The sequence below is a fragment of the Bos javanicus genome, chromosome 17 (genome assembly GCF_032452875.1).
Source record: "Bos javanicus breed banteng chromosome 17, ARS-OSU_banteng_1.0, whole genome shotgun sequence".
In the NCBI taxonomy this organism is placed as follows: domain Eukaryota; kingdom Metazoa; phylum Chordata; class Mammalia; order Artiodactyla; family Bovidae; genus Bos; species Bos javanicus.
The window spans coordinates 42,345,966-42,367,984 of NC_083884.1; the positions used below are offsets into that span (position 1 = coordinate 42,345,966).

General features: G+C 38.7%; 1 protein-coding gene across 4 annotated transcripts in view; it reads right to left on the reverse strand.

The window, feature by feature from the left end:
* Nucleotides 1-22,019, reverse strand: part of GRIA2 (glutamate ionotropic receptor AMPA type subunit 2) — a 186,095-nt gene that overhangs the window by 47,221 nt on the left and 116,855 nt on the right. For all 4 annotated transcript variants that reach the window (XM_061384342.1, XM_061384338.1, XM_061384339.1 and 1 more), the window contains exons 6-9: nt 21,250-21,411; nt 1,342-1,509; nt 973-1,077; nt 181-291 (exon numbers count right to left, since the gene is read on the reverse strand). In XM_061384342.1, coding sequence (XP_061240326.1) covers nt 181-291; nt 973-1,077; nt 1,342-1,509; nt 21,250-21,411 — 546 coding nt within the window. The remainder of the gene's footprint in view (nt 1-180; nt 292-972; nt 1,078-1,341; nt 1,510-21,249; nt 21,412-22,019) is intronic.

Genomic DNA, 22,019 nt, shown 5'->3' on the forward strand with positions numbered 1-22,019 from the left:
TATTTTGAATGCTTTAGCTCATTGGTGATCCCTTTAAACAGAATAACATGCAATGAATGACTGAAACATTCAAAAGCATCACCATATCAGTTATTGTCCTAAAATATAAGCAGAAATACTAGTTGGCAGATGTTTTTCTTAAGAAAAAATAATGTCAAACAGGCATATGTAGCTAATTACCAAAATAGTAGTCACAACAACAGTCTTATTCTCAAGCCCAGAGGTATCATTTCCAGAAGGGAGTTCAGTGAGGGTAACAACCATTTTGTCAACTTCGCTCCAGTATCCGATCTGAAAAAGGACACAGAAAGAGTGCACTTGGATATACGGCCTTTCTATTACCAAAGCACTGAGTTATTTTCAAACCCATGTCTGAATCTGAAATTACACCTATCCTAACTAGACTTGTCCTAAACACACAGCTTTGGAAATCCTAGCCATGGCAATCAGAGAAGAAAAAAGACATATATCTTTTAAGTATGTGAATCAAGAAAGGCACTGCAAAAAAACAGACTGTCTCTTCATGTTCACTTTTCATATTCCCCAAAGGTAATTTTCATGGGAGTGATCATATAGAAACATAAAATTCAAACAATGGCATTTTAGCCATAACAGAAGAAAAAAAATGTTGACTTGAAAGTTACATGCGCATTTCACCGGCTATGTCTGGTCTCCAGAACCATAATCTTTCAGCTATAGTTCTTTTTCTTCTCATTAAACTCTTTCTACCTCTGTCTAAAAAAAAAAAAAAAACTGTATAATTGTTTTATTCATAGTTATTTTAAAATTGTTTCAGTATTACTTACCAGAAATATATTTTATTTAGAAAAAAGATTTTAAAATATATGTTTCTGGAGTTGTGGAGTCCATCTATGTGAATACATATCTCCAGGACTCTGGAAGATGAGGTGGTGGGTCCACTAACCCACCTCCTCACACAGACAGAAAGCCCTCAATTCACTAATGATTTACCTTCCGGGGCCCATTCGTTTTAAGCTCCATGATGTTAATTGTATAATTTATTCTTTTTCCATTCTGGTCAAACTTGATATTTCCCGAAAGACCTTCAACCTGCACCTAAGGAGGAAATGGGAAAGAATACAGTTATAAATTCACTTCAACCAGACACAAACTGGTCGACCAGAGGACTCTCCCAGGATGCAAGTCAAGAAAATGACACTCATTCGTTTTCTTTTTTTTCTTCAACCTACCTTTGTGTAGGTAGGAAATAATATTCCCTCTACATAAGACAGAAGGTATAAGATAAGAATGACTAATTCAGCAGGAAAAAAAAATAGTGGCCACCCTTAAGTTGCATCGCAATCATTTTGAGTGACTGACCTGTTTGAGGGCCCTTTCTATTTCTACACCTTGTCCCCAGGGCACCGCTGGGTTTGCCAGACAGTCTCCTGCATTTCCCCTTCTGGAGATTTCAATTCTCTGCTTCCGTAAATTTCGAAAAGCTTCGGTCATCACTTGAACAGCGTCATATGTCAGAGCAGAAGTATACTGAAAAGTATCACACATTTCATAAGAATGGGAGAAAACTCAATGACTTCCTGTGCACTGGCTAACAGAATTCCAGTTGCCCACCATACATGCCATATCAGAGTCCAAGAATTTAGACACAATTTCTACTTCTAGAACCCTCAGAATCTAAGAGGAGTAGTATAGAATATTGGAACTATGGATTGTCCCCTTGATTCTAAACATTTCAATTATATTAGCATCTCATCTATTTCAGGTTGATGTTTTCTGGTTGTGTTGAGTTTTCATTTTTCCAACTAGTTTCTCATTGCAGTATCACTTTATGGCCTGATATGGTGATACATGGAATTATGAACTTAACAAAACAATATTGCTCCACTGTCTGAAGAGAGATTCAACTGGAAATATGGGAAGACTATTGATTAATTTCAGGATCTTTGCTCTCTAATTCCATCCCAGTGATGCTCAAATAGTCTGCAGTGTTCTATCTTTGGGGTGTTTGTTTTTAAACTTCCCTAGGTGATCATGATAATCAATGAGAAGAACCACCACACTTCATGATTTCTATGTCCCCTCATGCTTCAATAATCTATGATAATATTGGTTTCAAGCTTATGATATTCAGATCTCAGTGGGGCAGCAGGATTATTTAAGGAGCTGAGGGTCAAACAGAAAATAACTACTACATGAAATAACTACTACAGAAAATAACTAAGCACCATCATGGGCTGGCTAAGTATTCCAACCCAGGGATCAAACTCGGGTCTCCTGCATTGCAAGCAGATTCTTTACCATCTGAGCCACCAGGGAAGCCCAAGAATACTGGAATGGGTAGCCCATCCCTTCTCCAGGGGATCTTCCTGACCCAGGAATTGAACCGGGGTCTCCTGCGTTGCAGGAAGATTCTTTGCCAGCTGAGCTACCAGGGAAGCCCCCTGTGTATATACTACCATGAATCAAGGTATGCTGCTGCTGTCAGTAATGATAAATCAAATTTTTACATAAAAGCTTTACTGACTGCATAGAAAATTTCTTTATTCAGTATTAATCTTTAGGTAACAAGTACAATGAAGCTGGGGGGAAAACCACAGTATCACACTGACCCCACCTCTCTCATTCTCTTGAGGACATTTTTTTTTCTGCAGATATACTGTCAACACCTCACATCAGCCTTTTTTCTCTATTGGATCATCTCTAATAGCAAATCCACTGCTCCAATATCTCCTACTACCAATAAGGAGGAAAGAAATACATACATAGGTAGATTAAATAGATGGTGGATGATGATAATAATGATGCTGATGATGAAAGGTAATAGATAACTGCTTATTAGGTTCCTATACCCCTTCAATTTCCATCATCTTTTTCTGTTTCTTTCACAGGAACATTTGTTAAGACAAATTTTCTAAATTTTCACACCAACCCTCCTTGCTCTCTCTATGTGATTTCATTCATTCTATGGCTTTAATTACATCCAGATGCTCTAATGTGACTTCCTTAGCAGTACCCTTCATGTCCAGCCCACCCTCGATCACTTTCCTTCATGTGACCTTGTTTATTGCCTTCATATTCACTGCCAGTATCTGAGTATCTTCTTCATGTATCTTCTTCATGTATCTTCTTTGTCTAATTGATCTCTTCTCCCCACTAGAACAGTTACTCTAAGGAAGCAGAAAGCTTATTTGTGACCACTGAATTCTCAGAGCTCAGGGCACATTGGGCACACTTAAGAGACTTACTTAGAAGGAAGGGAAAAAGGGAAGGAGGGAAGAAAAAACAGAGAGAAGGAGGAAGGAAAGAAGGCAGGTCAGAAATCTTCATACAGATTCTATCTTTACAGAATTCACATTCCCTCCCAGTGCAGTGAAAAGATATATTAACAGAAAATTGCAATATACCATTCAGTTCAGTTCAATTGATCAGTTGTGTCCAACTGCAACCCCATGGACTGCAGCATGCCAGGCTTCCCTGTCCGTCATCAACTCCCAGAGCTTGCTCAAACTCATGTCCATGGAGTTGGTGATGCCATCCAACCATTTCATCTTCTGTCATCACCTTCTTCTCCGGCCTTCAATCTATCCCAGCATCAGAGTCTTTTCCAAGGAGTCAGTTCTTCTCATTAGGTGGCCAAAGCATTGGAGTTTCAGTTTCAACAGATCAGATCAAATCAGTCACTCAGTCGTGTCCGACTCTTTGCAACCCCATGAATCGCAGCACGTCAGGCCTCCCTGTCCATCACCAACTCCTGGAGTTCACTGAGACTCACGTCCATCGAGTCAGTGATGCCATCCAGCCATCTCATCCTCTGTCGTCCCCTTCTCCTCCTGCCCCCAATCCCTCCCAGCATCAGAGTCTTTTCCAATGAGTCAACTCTTCCCATGAGGTGGCCAAAGTACTGGAGTTTCAGCTTTAGCATCATTCCTTCCAAAGAAATCCCAGGGCTGATCTCCTTCAGAATGGACTGGTTGGATCTCCTTGCAGTCCAAGGGACTCTCAAGAGTCTTCTCCAACACCACAGTTCAAAGCATCAATTCTTTGGTGCTCAGCTTTCTTTATAGTCCAACTCTCACATCCACACATGACTACTGGAAAAACCATAGCTTTGACTAGATGGACCTTTGTCGGCAAAGTAATATCCCTGCTTTTTAATATGCTGTCTAGGCTGGTCATAGCTTTTCTTCCAAAGAGAAAGTGTCTTTTAATTTAATGGCTTCAATCACCATCTGCAGTGATTTTGGAGCCCCTCAAAATAAAGTCTCTCACTGTTTCCATTGTTTCCCCATCTATTTGGCATGAAGTGATGGGACCGGATGCCATGATCTTCCTTTTTGAATGCTGAGTTTTAAGCCAGCTTTTTCACACTCCTCTTTCACTTTCATCAAGAGGCTCTTTAGTTCTTCTTCACTTTCTGCCATAAAGGTGGTGTCATCTGTGTATCTGAGGTTATTGATATTTCTCCTGGCAATCTTGATTCTAGCTTGTGCTTCATGCAGCCTGGCATTTTGCATGATATATGCTTCATATAAGTTAAATAAATAGGGTGACAATATATAACCTTGACGTACTCCTTTCCCAATTTGGAAGCAGTCTATTGTTCCATGTACGGTTCTAACTGTTGTGTCTTGATCTGCATACAGATTTCTCAGGAGGCAGGTCAGGTGGTCTGGTATTCCCATCTTCTGAAGAATTTTCCACAGTTTGTTGTGATCCACACAGTCAAAGGCTTTGGCGTAATCAATAAAGCAGATGTAGATGTTTTCTGGTATTCTCTTGCTTTTTTTGATGATCCAGTGGATATTAGCAATTTGATCTCTGGTTCTTCAGCTTTCTCTAAATCCAGCCAGAACATCTGGAAGTTCACAGTTCAAGTACTGTTGAAGTCTAGCTTGAAGAATTTTTAGCATTACTTTGCTAGTGTGTGAGCTGAGTGCAATTGTGCGGTAGTTTGGACATTCTTGGGCTTCCCTAGTGGCTCAGACGGTAAAGCGTCTGTCTGCAATGCAGGAGACCGGGGTTTGATCCCTTGGTTGGGAAGATCCCCTGGAGAAGGAAATGGCAGCCCACTCCAGTATTCTTGCCTGGAAAATCCCCTGGAGAAGGAAATGGCAGCCCACTCCAGTATTCTTGCCTGGAAAATCCCATGGACCACGGAGCCTGGTAGGTTACCATCCTTGGGGTCGCAAAGAGTCTGACATGACTGAGCGACTTCACTTTCACTTGAACATTCTTGGCATTGCCTTTCTTTGAGATTGGAATGAAAAATGACCTTTTCGAATCCTGTGGCCACTACTGAGTTTTCCAAATTTGCTGGCATATTGAATGCAGAACTTTTACAGCATCATATTTAAAGATTTGAAATATGTCAACTGTAATTCCATCACCTCCATTAGCTTTGTTCATAGTGATGCTTTCTCAGACTCACTTGACTTTGCATTCCAGGATGTCTAGGTGAGTGATCACACAATTGTGGTATTTGGGTCATGAAAATCTTTTTGTATAGTTCTTCTGTGTATTTCTGCTACCTCTTCTTAATGTCTTCTGCTTCTGTTAGGTCCATACCATTTCTGTCCTTTATTGTGCCCATCTTTGCATGAAATATTCGCTTGGTATCTCTAATTTTTCTGAAGTGATTCTAGTCTTTCCCATTCTAGTGTTTTCCTCTATTTCTTTGCATTGATCACTGAGGAAGGCTTTCTTATCTCTCTTTGCTATTCTCTGGAATGCTGCATGCAAATGGATATACCTTTCCTTTTTTCCTTTGCCTTTGGCTTCTCTTCTTTTCTCAGCTATTTGTAATGCCTCCTCAGACAACCATTTTGCCTTTTTTGCACTTCTTTTTCCTGGGGGTGGTCTTGATCACTGCTTCCTGTACAATGTCATGAACCTCCATCTATAGTTCTTCAGGCACTCTATCAGATCTAATCCCTTGAATCTATTTGTCATTTCCATTGTATAATCACAGGATTTGATTTATGTCATACCTGAACGGTCTAGTGGGTTTTCCCTACTGTCTTCAATTTAAGTCAATTTGGCAATAAGGAGTTCATTAACTGAGCCAGAGTCAGATCCTGGTCTTGTTTTTGCTGACTGTACAGAGTTTCTCCATCTTTGGCTGCTAAGTCGCTTCAGTTGTGTCTGACTCTGTGAGACCCCAGAGACGGCAGCCCACCAGGCTCCCCCATCCCTGGGATTCTCCAGGCAAGAACACTGGAGTGGGTTGCCATTTCCTTCTCCAATGCATAAAGTGAAAAGTGAAAGTGGAGTCGCTCAGTTGTGTCTGACTCTTAGCAAATCCATAGACTGTAGCCTACCAGGCTCCTCCGTCCATGGGATTTTCCAAGCAAGAGCACTGGGGTGGGTTGCCATTGTCTTTGGCTACAAAGAATATAATCAATTATTTCAGTATTGACCATCTGGTGATATCCATATGTAGAATCTAATATACCATTTAGTGTTATAAATTGATCCAATGGTTGATAGATATTTTTCTTGCTTATTTTTTAATATGAGAGATGTTACAATAAGCCAAATGAGAAAGTAACTTATGTAGTACAAATTACCACCTCCCTGAATCTAGAAATTGTTTAATACATCACATCTTCAGTATTAAAAAAGGAGTGTGAAGTTATTATTATAATTTTTTCATGAAAAGTTTAGCTGAATTAGTTTCATTTTATCACATGAATGAATCAAATTTGATGGGAAAGTGATAAAGGAAAGAAGAAAAAGAAAATGATTTTGAGACCACAGGACTGTGACTGATGCTGTTAGTTGTAAGATATACACATTTATTGCTAAATTTTCTTAAGCAATGCCACTGCAGGGATATACATGAGCCCTTCTTCACAAATCTACATTATCTCTTGGGTGGCTGCACTTTAGTTTCCTGGAAATACCCCTACTAGATGGATCTAAATCAAACCCATCTCTATTTTTCCCCCAAATCTGCAACCTCTTCCTTCAAATTGTACAAGCAAGAAATTAGTAAAATACACTGTGTTATATATCCATGTGAAAATCACTCGTCCAACTCTTGGGCGTCCAACTCTTGGCTACCCCATGGACCATACAGTCCATGGAATTCTCCAGGCCAGAATACTGGAGTGAGTAGCCTTTCCTTTTTCCAGGGATCTTCCCAACCCAGGGATACCAGGTCTCCTGCATTGCAGGCATATTCTTTACCAGCTGAGCCACCAGGGAAACCCAAGAATACTGGAGTGGGTAGCCTATCCTTCTCCAGGGGATCTTCCCAACCCAGAAATCGAACCAGTGTCTCATGCACTGGAGGTGGATTCTTTACCAACTGAGCTATCTGGAAAGCCCATCCATGTAGGCCATCTATATTCCTGGATTGAAAATGTAATTTCTGGGAGCCTCTCCTAAGAAAACATTCTCAAATACAGAGAACTTAAATACAAAGATATTAATTTCAGCATCATTCATAATGTGCAAAAATTATAAGGAATCTGTTTATGAGAATAAAAGAATGTTTAAAAACTATGCTTTCTGTGGAAAGCATATGTGTGGAAGCATATATGTGGAAGCATTATGTGAACATTAGCTTCCCTGGTGACTCAGATGGTAAAGAATCCATCTGTAATGAAGGAGATCTGGGTTGGATCCCTGGGTTGGGAAGATCCCCTGGAGAAGTGAATAGCTATCCACTCCAATATTCTGACCTGGAGAATTCTGTGGACTGTATCGTCCATGGGGTCACAAAGAGGTGGACATGACTGAGCGACTTTCACTTTCACTATGCTAACAATAAAAAGTTCTATTAATAACGAGTATGTAGCAATACAAACTGGAGAAGGCGATGGCACCCCACTCTAGTACTCTTGCCTGGAAAATCCCATGGATGGAGGAGCCTGGTAGGCTGCAGTCCATGGGGTCGCTAAGAGTCGGACACGACTGAGCGACTTCACTTTCACTTTTCACTTTATGCATTGGAGAAGGAAATGGCAACCCACTCCAGTGTTCTTGCCTGGAGAATCCCAGGGACGGGGGAGCCTGGTGGGCTGCCATCTCTGGGGTCGCATAGAGTCGGACACAACTGAAACGACTTAGCAGCAGCAGCAGTAGCAGCAGCAGCAATACAAACAATACAAGCTAATTAAAATAAGTGAAAAACATTACAACTAAATATTTTTCAACAGAAAATTAGAATAAAAATAATTGCATCCATTCAACAAAAAAGGGAAAAAAATAAACAAATGATTAGAATAAAATAAGAGGGAGGAAACATAAATGATGATATTTTCTTGCCAAGTACTCTACAATATCCATGTAGCTTTTAAAAAATCTGTATTATATCAAAAGCATTGCTTTAAATCATATCTATTTAAGAAAAGACTTCTTGGAGAAATTGAAATATCATGACAGCTTTTATCTGCCTCACATCTCTCTATTCTCCTAGAGGAAAAAAATTGATTAGTTTGCTTTCTTATACAGCAATCTGTCTGTTGCTAGTTTAATTCTTATGATGAAGTTTAGGTCACTGAATTAGAAACAGAAGCCAGTATTATAGTTTGTATTCAGGAATTACGATCATAGTTAAAAGGCAAACTCTTCCTTGAGTCACCCTGCTCATACTACTATGAGAAATATATAAAGTCATCTGCTAAATGTTTCAGAGTCTATAAATGCTGGTGAACTACATTAAAAAATAAGATGAAGCTGAATCAACTAAAAGCATTTCAGTCCACGCAGCATGTTACCATTATGATTCAGGGCATGAGCTCACCAAGAAGAAAAATCCTTCCACCCTTTACCAAATGTTCAAATCTAATCAAGTCTCAAGCTTATTATCATTGTAAATTAATAGTCACAATCATAGACTCAATTCTGGGCTGAGAGAAAATCAACAGCCTCTGTATCCAGAGCTCCTTCTGGTTTATGTTCTGCATATGTGGCTCATTTATTTTTCTCAACAAATATGTTCACATTTTTGATTGTATAGTTAAATATTTCAATTTTATTCTACCATTCACTAAACTAGATGTAAATTAATTTGAAGGGAACATGATGGCGATGTAACAATCTCCTTCCTTGAAAACAAATGCATCATCTCTGTCCTGATGTTTATGTTCTGTGAAATTCCTCAGCTGACTTGGAAATTTATATTTCAGTGGGGTGCCATTATATGCTGTGGTGCTCTGCCACAATCACTCCCATCCACACTTGAAGAAGAAATCTGGGGAAACATAACATTTTTACAGTCCGTTTTCCAAATGCACTTTTTATTTCATTTTAAGTGTATCTTTATTGAGACTCATTTTTCAAAAGTAAAATGATCTATGCATTTTAAACATGTTTGTTTTGCCCAATAGTTATATTATTCAATAACACGTTTCTCTAATCACCGATAACAGAAAATGTTAATCTTATAGTCAAAAAACAAAATGACATGAAAAGAAGTTCTGTATACATTTAAAATGCGACGAAATACAGAGGGTAACTAGACTGTAATATAAAATTTTATGGGTCATAATGACAGCACCTATTCTGAAACATATGTTATCTGCATGGTGCTTTAAAAATAGGGGAAAAAATCAAAACATCATTCAAAAAGGAAGTACTAGGCTTTAGTATTATGAAACTGTCACAAAATTTCCTATGAATGGGTATTTCCATATCTTCCTTGACACTTGAAACTGAATTGAGTATAGTTTAGAAAGCATTTAATACAGCATCTTCTGATCTCTATCAGAGCTGCCTCAAGCTCTGATTATAGCATTTACTACTCTGTTGCCTTGAGCAAGTTAATTAAAGTGTCTATGTGCAAAGTTTCTTATCAATGAGATAAGCAGAACAATGTCTCTTCTATGTCATAGTGGAGTTGGAAAGGTAAGTGAGGGAAAAAGGAAGAATTCATGTTGACTTAGTTCTCTATGTGTCAAACATGAGCTGAGTAGTTTCCTAGAAAGACCTTTAAAAAAAAAAAAAAAAACCTCTATGCAACAAATACTTTTATTCCAATGGTGTAGGTGAAGATTACAAGTTATCAAGTTATATTTTACTCAGGGTCACAAAAATATATGGCAAAGGTGGAATTTGAATCCCGATCTCTTCATTTCAGGGATAATGAGGTGACGGGCTGTCCTGGTTTGCCTTGGCCTGTCCCAGTTTTGGATCTGAAAGTCTGGAGTCCAGGCACACTGGGACTGTTGGATTTTGAGTTTTAAAACACACTAAAAATCAAAGTTATTGACCCGCATGCTTGCCTTCTTTTTTTCTTTTATTACTATCTATCTTGTTACAAAATTAGCTTGTCTTTACACTGTTTTGAAAACCACCATCCTGATCTATAAGTCTCTGATCCAATAAGTTCAGGAAATAATTTTCATGTTGGCATATTAAAGGCCCTGAGAAATCCTGCAGTAAAAATTCCAATTACTTTGATTGGTCAGCATTGCCCAAACTAATAACCATTTAAAATTTTTCTTTAACATCAATTACTTTCTATAAAAGTAGCATTTGTATAACATACTTGGGGCTGTCAAAAGTTTTATAGTCCGATACATTTTATACAGCCATTTAAAAAATAGCATCATTTATTTAGGTAAAATTATTATAAACTAGGCAGACACTTTGGCTCAGAGGGTAAAGTGTCTGCCTGCAATGCAGGAGACCTGGGTTTGATCCCTAGGTCAGGAAGATCCCCTGGAGAAGGAAATGGCAACCCACTACAGTATTCTTGCCTGGAAAATCCCATGGACAGAGAAGCCTGGTAGACTGCAGTCCATGGAATCGCAAAGAGTCGGACACGACTGAGCAACTTCACTTTCACTTTCATTATAAACTAAATGATATCTCCCTAGAGAAACACATAATATAATTACTCTCAGTTTCTTTATCACAAAATTATTAACATTGTCAAAAATGATGAGCTCTAGGAACAATAATTAAGCTTATAAGAAAGTTTACAAAGTCTCTCTTTTCTTTAAGCTTCTTGGCAATGGCCTGAAATCAACTAAAGCCATAGAAAAGAAAAAAAAAAAAAGAAATACATTATAAACTTAAAATTATTCACTTCTCTTAATTTCAAATTCAACTGAAGTCTACCCTCTGGGAAAGAGCTGTCTGTGATAAGGTCATCTCTACTTTCCTCTAAAGCCTTTTAAATACATGCCCTTTGTAGCTTCACTGAATAAAATCACAGAATCTTCATTAAGACCCAACATCACTGGAACAACAGGAACTCTCACTCATTGTCAGTGGAAATGCAAAATAGTACCGCTACTTTGGGAGATAGATCATTTCTTACAAAACTAAACATACTTCTATGTAATCGAGCCAACACACTCCTTGGCGTTTACCCAAAGGAGTTGAGACATGAAGCCCACTCAAAAAACACCACACATGTTAATAGCAGCTTTATTTATAATTGCCAAAACTTGGAAGCAACCAAGATAGTCTTCAATAAACATGTATAATATCATGTATGAAACGAGTTGCCAGTCCAGGTTCGATGCATGATACTGGATGCTTGGGGCTGGTGCACTGGGACGACCCAGAGGGATGGTATGGGGAGGGAGGAGGGAGGAGGGTTCAGGATGGGGAACACATGTATACCTGTGATGGATTCATTTCAATATTTGGCAAAACCAATACAATATTGTAAAGTTTAAAAATAAAATTAAATTAAAAAAAAAGTTAAGCAAACGAAACAAAACAAAAAAATAATGTGAGGTACATGAAGACAAAAGAATATTATCAGAGTTAAAAAGGAGTGAGCTACGGAGCCACCAAAAGACACAGAGGAATTTTAAATGTAAATGACTAAGTGTAAGAATTATGCTAAAGCTGAAACTCCAGTACTTTGGCCACCTCATGTGAAGAGTTGACTCATTGGAAAAGACTCTGTTGCTGGGAGGGATTGGGGGCAGGAGGAGAAGGGGACGACAGAGGATGAGATGGCTGGATGACATCACTGACTCCATGGACGTGAGTCTCAGTGAACTCTAGGAGTTGGTGATGGACAGGGAGGCCTGGCGTGCTGCGATTCATGGGGTCGCAAAGAGTCGGACACGACTGAGCGACTGATCTGATCTGATCTGAAGTGTAAGAAGCCAATCAAAAAAGGGTACACACTATGTAATTCCAACTGTATGACATTCTGGAAAAGGTGTAACTATGGAGATAGTAAAACGATCAGTCAGTGGTGGCCAGGTGTTGGTGGTGGGAGGAGGGATAAATAAATGAAATGCAAAGGGCTTTTAGAGCCACGGAAATGCTCTGTATGAAACAATAACAACGAAAGCATGCTATTATCTATTTATCCAAACCTGTAGAAGGCACAAGACCAAGAGTGAGTGGGCTTTTCTTTAGTTTGATGATTTTTATATTGGATTTTAATTTTATTCACTTCCATATAACAGCATACATAAAACGTGGCACAGAGAAAAGCATTTATGAAACTTGCTCACTCCTTTGAGATTGGCACAGATTACATACTTTAGAAAAAAAGAAAAAGCCAACGATCGAAGAATTTTCATCTCTAAGGGTAGATTTTATTTGGAGATAGGCAAAAGTCATTTTGAGACTAAGTCTCGTGGAATGTGGTAGGGAAAAGCCTGAACAAAACAAACAAACCAAACTGAAAAAAAGGGTGAATGGTAACATAAACTATGGACCTTGGGTAATTACAAGCCATGTGTCAACATAGGCTTCTCAATTCCAACACATGCATCACTCTGGTGAGGGAAGTTGATATTGGAAGACGCTGTGAGGTATAGCAACAGGGTACATATAGGAAATCTCTGTACCTTCTGCTCAATTTTGCTGTGAACCTAAACCTGCTCTAAAAATAATGTGTTAATTGTTGTTTAATTGCTCAGTTGTGGTTGACTTTTTGCTACCCCATGGACTGAAGCACTCCAGGCTTCCCAGTCCTACCCTGTCTCCCGGAGTTTGCTCAAACTCATGTCACTGAGTCAATGTTGTCATACAATCATCTTATCCACTGTCATCCCCTTCTCCTACTGCGTTCAATCTTTCTCAGTATCAGGGTCTTTTCCAAGGAGTCAGCTCTTTGTATCAGGTGGCCAGAGTATTGGAGCTTCAGCTTCAGCATCAGTCCTTTAGTATTTAGGACTGATTTCCTTTAGGATTGACTGGTTTGATCTCTTTGCAGTCCAAGAGACTCTCAAGAGTCTTTTCCAGCACCACAGTTCAAAAGCATCAATTCTTCAGCACTCAGGCTTCTTTATGGTCCAACTCTTACATCCATGCATGACTACTAGAAAAACCATAGCTTTGACTAGACAGACCTTTGTCGGTAAAATGTATAATGTTTTTGCTTTTAAAAAAAAAAATGTTAAATTTAAATTTATTTATTTAAATTAGAGGCTAATGACTTTACAATATTGTATTGGTTTTGCCATACATCAACATGAATCCGCCACAGCAGATGAATGGATAAGAAAGCTGTGGTACATATACACAATGGAGTATTACTCAGCCATTAAAAAGAATACATTTGAATCAGTTCTAATGAGGTGGATGTTTTTTGCTTTTTAACACTTTGTCTAGGTTTGTCACAGCTTTTCTTCCAAGGAGCAAGCGTCTTTTAATTTCATGGCTTCAGTCACATCTGCAGTGATTTTGCCCAAGAAAAAAAGTCTTTCACTGTTTCCATTGTTTCCTCATCTATTTGCCATGAAATGATGGGACCGGATTACATGACCTTAGTTCTTTATTGAGTTTTAAGCCAGCTTTTTTTTCACTCTCCTCTTTCACTATCATCAAGAGGCTCTTTAGTTCTTAGTTGCTTTCTGCCATAAGGGTGGTGTCATCTGCATATCTGTGGTTATTGCTGTTTCTCCCAGCAATCTTGATTCCAGCTTGTGTTTCATCCAGCCCAGCATTTCGCATGATGTATTCTGTATACAAGTTAAATAATCAGAGTGACAATATACAGCCTTGACACACTTTTTCCCTAATTTTGAACCAGTGCATTGTTCCAAGTCCGGTTCTAAATGTTGCTTCTTGATCTGCATACAGGTTTCTCAGGAAGCAGGTAAGGTGGTCTGGTATTCCCATCTCTTTAAGAGTTTTCCAGTTTGTGTGATCCACACAGTCAAAGGTTTTTTTAAATTTATCCTTAAGTCTTAATTAGAAAACTAATAAATACGCAATGTCTTTATAAGCACACAAGATGTATCACATTTCCAAGAGTGAAAAGACAGCTCCATTGGCAAGAAACCAAAATGAACATCTTTTCTATTATTATTTTCTTTGAATAATAAAATTTTTAATCCACTGGGAAGAAAGACTCTTGAAATTAAAAAGAATATATTGAAAACAACATACTCAAATCAACACATTGTCTGGTTTTGATTCACCCATCGGTAGGTAAAGACTTTCCTTAGAGGCCGATATTTTACTTTGTTCACTTCTTAGGAATCTTCTAACAGGTGAAATTTCCTTATTTTTGTAGTCTGAACAATAAAAACAATATTTTCCAGGGTTATTTAAGAATTGATTTCAGCAGAGGTGACCAGCTACAAGTCACTATAATCTTTGATAGAAGAAGGAGTTATTTGAGGGTCATAAATTTGGCAAAAATTACAAATATTAGCATATGGGTTTCAGTGCCTAAATTTGCATATCACATAATCATGGTATTAAATTTGGGAGAAATCTCAGCAATCATGGACATTTCTTCCCTTTGCAGATGAAAAAATGTGGACATGAGATGAACCCAGATATCATGCATTATAATTCAAACAGTGATAATGCATTTTCATTTTTCTTGGTATAATATGTGTATCTCCATAGTTTAATATATCATTTCCACTACTTTTTATAAAATATGTGATTTTATCAATATATTTTTAATTTGAGTTTATTTCAGTTATAAAAACACTTTTTAAACCTAAACCACAAAACATAAAAGATAAATCTTGTCAAGCAACTTTTTTGTTGCATGTCAAAAATACTTTAATATTCATTGTAGGGGATGACAACGTGCCAGCAGTGAGTTTGGTCAGTTAAAACATTCAAGGAGCAGAATCATTTTCATGAAGCCACCACAGCACATTTAATGCATGATGCTAATCACTGAACTCAAAGTGATTATACTATTTTTCAATATGGCTCACAATTAAGAAAGTTTGAATTCCTGTTTTAAGTCTTTTTCTGAGTAAAATGGGACTCTTGGAGGAAAGCCATTATTTAAGGTGACACACAATGTCAGTCCTATATTATGGTTGAATTCCTTAACACCTGCAGGTCCCAACAGACACAATTCAAACTAGGTCCAAAGTGTCCACGTGACAAGGTACAATGGATGGTTATATATTGCAAGTCGCTGAAGACCCTGAAAACACCAAAAATCTATCTCAAAACAGAAATGTATGCAAATTAGTTTTAAGATAGTGTCAAATCATCTGAATCATCTGTCTCTTTGTCAACATTTTTTTGTTAAAGGTAAAATGCTCACTGCAACTGTCCCATTTAAACCCAGGTGCCATGATAGTTCAGGTCTGATTATTATAGAATTTTATATTTCAGCCAGCAAAATAACACTACTTTTCTGCCACAGCTGAGTAAAGGAACACAACAGATGCTCAGGACAGAAATTTAAACCCTATCTTATGGCAATGATAATTATCTATTTTTTCCTTTCCCCCTGTCTTGATATATTCAAAATATTGACTTATTTTTACTTCATCCCACTTCATTTCTACAAATCTCTATTATGTGCCTACTCTGTGCAAATCCTGGCATGAGCTCTGGGGCTAATAAGATAGAAGGATGCAGAATGTCTTTCTGAATCTTGTTTTCAATCCACAAATACCTCTCAACTGAATTTATATTCATATATTACAAATGTAGGGCTGTGATTTTTGCAATTATTATTTCTAATGAAATGGAGAGAACGGGCAAGTGTAACAAATCCATTTATTTCCCTCCCTCCTCATGCCACAGCCACCATTCAGACAACTACCAGGTATTGTCTGGATTGCTCCTGAAATCTTCTTAAAAGCTCCTGTCACCAAGATCTATTGTCACCAGGGCAGCCCATAATCTTTGTGTATCAAACCTATAGCCATCATTCTCCTCTAGGGCATTCTGGCTGCTCTCATGCATGCTAAGTCGCTTCAGTTGTGTCCAACTCTTTGTGACCCTGTGAAACCATTGCCCATCAGGTTGGTCCATGGGGATTCTTCAGGCAAGAATATTGGAGTGGGTTGCCATGCCCTCCTGCAGAAGATCTTCCTGACCCAGCTATAAAACTTGAGTCTTTTATATCTCCTGCATTAGGCAGATAGATTCTTTACCACTAGTACCACCTGGGAAACCCTCAGAATAAGACAAATAATTCCTTAGAGGTCAACAAGGCACATATATGTCTATAAGGTATTCTTTCTCAGAATTCCCTCAAAACTCCTCTGTTCAACTTCCAGCCTTACAGAAATATTTATATTTTCCTTGCACTGGGGACTTTGTGGGGAGTCATGTTCCCTTCCTTCTTCTAATACTTATCTCTCCCTCAGGTTTTAAATTCCATATGATTCCCTCAAAAAAGGAAGCCTTTTTTGCTTACAGATCTGGGAATAGGATCCTCTTAAGGGTGCTTTCCTTTGTTCATTCAGAAAGCCTTTTTGCTAAAGAGCTGCTCTGTGCCAGGCCTACTTTTAGGAGCTAGGAACAAACAAACACCAACCAAAAACCCCTGCCTCCAAGGCACTTACTTTCAAGCTGAAGGAGCCAGGCATTTAACAAAGTAATGAATAAATTCATTATGAATACAGTGCACCAGGAGGTATTAAACAGAAAAAACTGGAGCAGGGAAAGGGCATGGGACACACTCTGATGGGTGGGGAGATTGCAGTTTTAAATAGAGAGCCTGTTGCTAGCTTTCTGGAGGACATGGCATCTGAATAAAGACCATAGAAGGCAGGAGGCTTAGCTTTGTGGATGTGAAGGGGAGAACAGTCCGGAAGAAGGAAGATTCAGTGCTGAGGGGGGAAGGTCTCCTGTGCTTAAGAATGGGTAGAAAGGCCACCATAGGTGATGCAGTGGGAGCAAGGGAAGAGCCCAGAAGAGGAAGGCAGGGTATGTACAGCCACATGAGTCAAAGGGATGCATCTAGCTTTTCCTCCAAAGGCATGGAGGGCCACCGAGTGGCCTGGAGAAGAACAGTGGTGAAACAGGAGGGAAGGGGCAGGCACAACATTTGAAAGAACAACATAGCCCCAGGATATGACATGATTAGAACTAACTGGATCCAAGATGGTAGTTGAGTCAACTTCCACTAGACCTTGAGCCTCAGTATACACTCACTGTAACAATCAGGAAACTAAGTGACATAACCTCAGGGGCCATGACAGTTCCAAGGTGATGATCAAAGATCAAGAAGTTGGTGGTGGCCCAATTCCTGGAAATCCCCACCCCTTCTCCCAAAATATCTAGAATACTTCTCCCACTCATTAGCCAATGAAATTAACTGCCCCTATAAAAACTGACAACCCCATACCTTGGGACCATCCTCACCTTTTGAGATGGCCCACACTCTGTCTGTGGAGTGTGTTTCTCGCTAAATAAATCCACTTCTTACCTATCACTTTGTCTCTCACTCTCTCACTGAACTCTTTCTGAGCTGAGACATCAAAAACCTGAGCTTCATTAAGTCCTGAGACCAGGTGAGATCTCAGTTAAAAAGCCAAGGGTTCAAGTCCCAATCTGAGTTACAGAGTGTCAGCAGAATAATACAATTTAAGTTTTAAAAAGACTACAAGCCTGGAAGATAGAAGGACAAATGTAGAGCAAGGGAATCCAGTCTGGGAAATCACTGCAATAACCCCAGCAGCAAGGCCATGGTGGCTGGATGTAAGGGGGTGCAGAATAAGAAGGATGTGCTGACGGATTGGTTGTGGGCTACAGGGCGAGAGAGAAGTCAAGTCCTTGGTTGAAAGGACAACTGTGAAGACAGGGTTGCTATCAACTGACAGTGGAAGACTGTTACAGGAATAATTTTTCAGGGGCTGAAGAGGCAGCAGGGGTAGAAATCAGAAGTTTTAGAGTGTGTTGATTTCCACACATTAGTAAGATATTTTCCTCCAAAGTTACAAGGTCATTGCTGGTTTCTAGCCTGAAGACAACTGATGCCATGAAGACTAGAAGTTTGTCTTCTCTGAGACCTGTAACAGTGCCCACTTGCAAAGTAAAAACTCAGTAAATGTGTATTGAATTGATGAATGATCATTTAACATGCAAATTAGTGAAAGAGAATCAGATTTAAAATCTCAGTGCCACAACTCTAGAGTTACTTTTTTGTACAGGATATAAGAATGAAGAAATTTAACATTCATAATTAATATTTGGTGCTTATTAAAATATGTGAAATATTGACAATTTAAGATTTTACTTGTATTGACTGAATAAGATTGATTTTACTTAGGAAACTATAGTAGCTGCATTAACTTTCAAGGAACACTAAAACTTTAAAATAATCATTAATTTAATAGTCCCACAACTCAATATAAATTATGTAACTTCCAGTGCCTAACCACGGAGAGAATTTGATGCAGTGAACTGTATTTTTATAAGTTTTCATGCCTATAGCATAAGTTTTTATTGTAATATAATAAAATATGATTTAAATGATCAGGCAAAGCATCTGGTACAGTCAATGATCCAAAAGAAAATGTGCAAAGAAAGAACAACATTAGCAATTACTTTCACTCCCTTTCCTTGAACAGATCATAGATGCCACCTGTTTATATTAGGAAATGGTATATTGTTCCCTATCTAGATTGTGTTCCTTTCTTTTGCCCATGAGAAAAATCACGAGAGAAGCAATGATCAAAGCCCTGTCTTGGAATTACTCTTTTACATCTGTCCACAACTGAAGAGCCTGACCTCTTGGCACTGTATCCCTCCCAAATTCTCTGGATTGCTCATGCTATTTTATCAATCTGGTTCTTCTTCCCAAGCATGCCCCTCCACTTTTTTTCCACCTCTGGAAAGCCTCCTTTACTATCCTACCTACCATACTCTCCTAATCAAGTGTAGGAGCTGCCATATTTTACATGCATTGTATTCTGTATTCTATAATATTTGCTTATTGACATGTTTGTATCCACCATTGACTGTGGATTAGCAATGGCAAGGGTCATTTTTTAAAAATACCTTCAGTTCCCAGCTCTCAAGTACATGAGCAATACATGCCCATGTTATGACAAATTCCAAGCCAAAGGCACATCCTCCACATGGATTTTCAGTACTTTTTATCAAGATTCAAAGGCCATTGTTTTCCAAAGCTATGCTAAATATTGATAAGTCTTTGTAAATGTTGTTTTATTTTTGAGCCTAGATTCAAACAGTGGCTCAGAGCCTACTTGTTTTTGTTGTTTTGGGGGATGAAGTAGAAAAGAACAGCTTTATTGCTTTGTGAGGCAAAGGGGGACACAGCAAGCTCGTGCCTTGAAAAACTGTGTCCCAATCTGGGAGAAACTGATGAGGAGTTTTATAGCAATGGTTAAAAGGTGGGGTCTCTGATAAGGATCAGGGTATGTGAAGCACCTTCATTCCTTTAATCTGGAATCATGGCCTTCCCTGAGTTCCAAAGGGCAGGTTCAAACAGTTGCTAATCATGAAAGGAAGGGATGTACAGACAACAGGGCAGTCTTGGGTCAGGGTCTTGGTTCTCCCTCAAGGGATACACATTACTTTATCTTTAAGCTTTTCTGTGGAACGAAAACCCCCCAAAAATGGAAGAGCCTATGTTTTTATATTTATGAGCCTGTGTTCTCTGGAGTGCCCCACAAGGAAAGGCCATCACAAACTCTGTGAAACTTGGTAGAAGGAGCCATCAAGGAGCCAGTATGGAAGGAAATACTACAGCAAGAAAGGTCACCAATGATGTGAAATCTGGTGCTACATCTTGGCAATCTTGGCTACATTTTTGGCAGAATATTTGTTCTGCCAAATATTGTTGGCAGAACACATTGCCAACAATCTCTCATCCCCCAGATCTGCTTGAACTTTGATGTATGGCACATGAACTTTAATAATGATATGACTTCCATGAGAAAAAAATCTTCTTTGCTTTCATCCTTTCACAGCCGGCAGCTGTGGGAAGCTACAGGATGACTAACAGAGTGTTCAGAGGAACACGTCAGCTCCATCTGAGGGTGAGTGCCATATGCAAGCTCCATCAGAGAACTATATTGGCACCATATCTGGGTGCAAGGAAGCCTGCAATCCCACCAGATGGGATCCACAGTCAGATCCCTGGTGAGAGCAGGTGGAGACAGACACTGATGGCTGTCCTCTGATCCACTGATGCTGACTCTCAGCAGCCCCATTGCACGAAGACATGCCCACAAGACCATAACCCTGTTATAAATGCATATGTGCTGAATCTCAGTCAAGGTCACGAAACAAGAAGCCACCTACTTTTGAGGAAAAATTAGTTCTGGGCTATTCTTTAACGTCCCATGGGACACTTTAATTCTGTGTCAAATTCTCACATAATTAAAAGGATCCATTTGCACACCCCAAAGTAGAAAACTTCAGAGCTTCTAATTTTTATCTAGCACCAGACTCACAGCCAGATACAAATTTAAAGGTAAACATTTATATCTGTTTTTTTCCATTTGTGCAGAAAACAAGAGCATCAACTAAAATTCTCCAGGCTGTGTCAACATAACTGTGAGGGCATCTGAAATAACACTGTTCCTGACTTGTTATTGCACATTGTGCTTTATAACACAGAGATAAACAGATCACTACACATTTGACAATGTTCTGTAACTTTTAATTTTCATATAACTCTAGTTTCATAAAGCAAGTAAACATGATCTCAGCCCACTCACTCTTCCACGCACTCTCCCTTAGGTTTTACTCTTATCTCTGCTCTCAATAAGGTGACCAACGGAAGAAAAATAAAAACCTTCCTATCAACAGCAGAGATATTCATATTTGGAAGTAAATATAGGCCTGTATGTGTACACACAATACAATACATTGAATAAACAAGTAAAGACTTAAATGTGCCCAGACCCACAGAGCATTCAAAGATTCTTTGATTGCATAAGGCACTATATTTATTTTGTTAATTATTCTAACAAATTTTTTCTTCTTTATAAGACATCCCAGAGAACAGGCTAATCACCAGAAGTTAGTCAGAGACAGAGACAGAGATGGAGGTGGAGGTGGAAACAGAAGTAGAGGTGGAGGTTGGGATGGAACTGGGAAAGGAGGTGGAGGTGGATATGGAGGTGGCGGCAGATCCCGATAGACGTGTACCTTAATTGTAGTCGTGTGTGCTCCAGGGTATTCTTTTTCTTCCAGTGTTGACCATCTTTCTATAAACTTAGATACCAGAGAATCATCATAGTCCACTATCTGAAATCCAGAGACATTTGCTCCTCCAAACTGAATTTTTAATAGGTCCCCATCAGTAAATCCCTGGGCAGAAAACACATTTATGCCATATTTTTTATTAAGAACAACATAGAACTTTGACATTTACCAAATAACTCTATACACTGTGGTTCTGCAAATTTCAAAGAATACCAAAGAGATATAAAAAGCCTATAGTAAATGTTTCATGCATTTTATCAGCCAATATTCTTCTTCAGCACTTAGCATCATCTTGGTTATCGTGGTCCTTAATCAATGATTGTCTACTGGTCCTACTTACATAAAAGTTCTCCAGATTATTGAAATGGAGTCTTATTTATCCTTATCTAAGGAGAAGAATGGGGTTTTATTTATTATATCTACAACAGAGCACCACCAGATATTTAAACATTAAGCCAGTTCTTCAAGAGCTACAACACTGTGAGATGGTTATTTCTATTCAAATTGTTCATTCTCTCAGATAATATAAAACCCTTTAAAAGAGAAGGAAAGGTTCCAAATGGTTTGTCATTATTTGAGAACAATTAAGCATGAAACTTAGTTTTTATAAAATGTATTTAGTTTTCAAAAATTCACTTCTACTGTATTATTAGGATGAATTCAGTCACCACGAAAACTATCAAATGGTGTTTCCACAGACTTCAAATACTGTG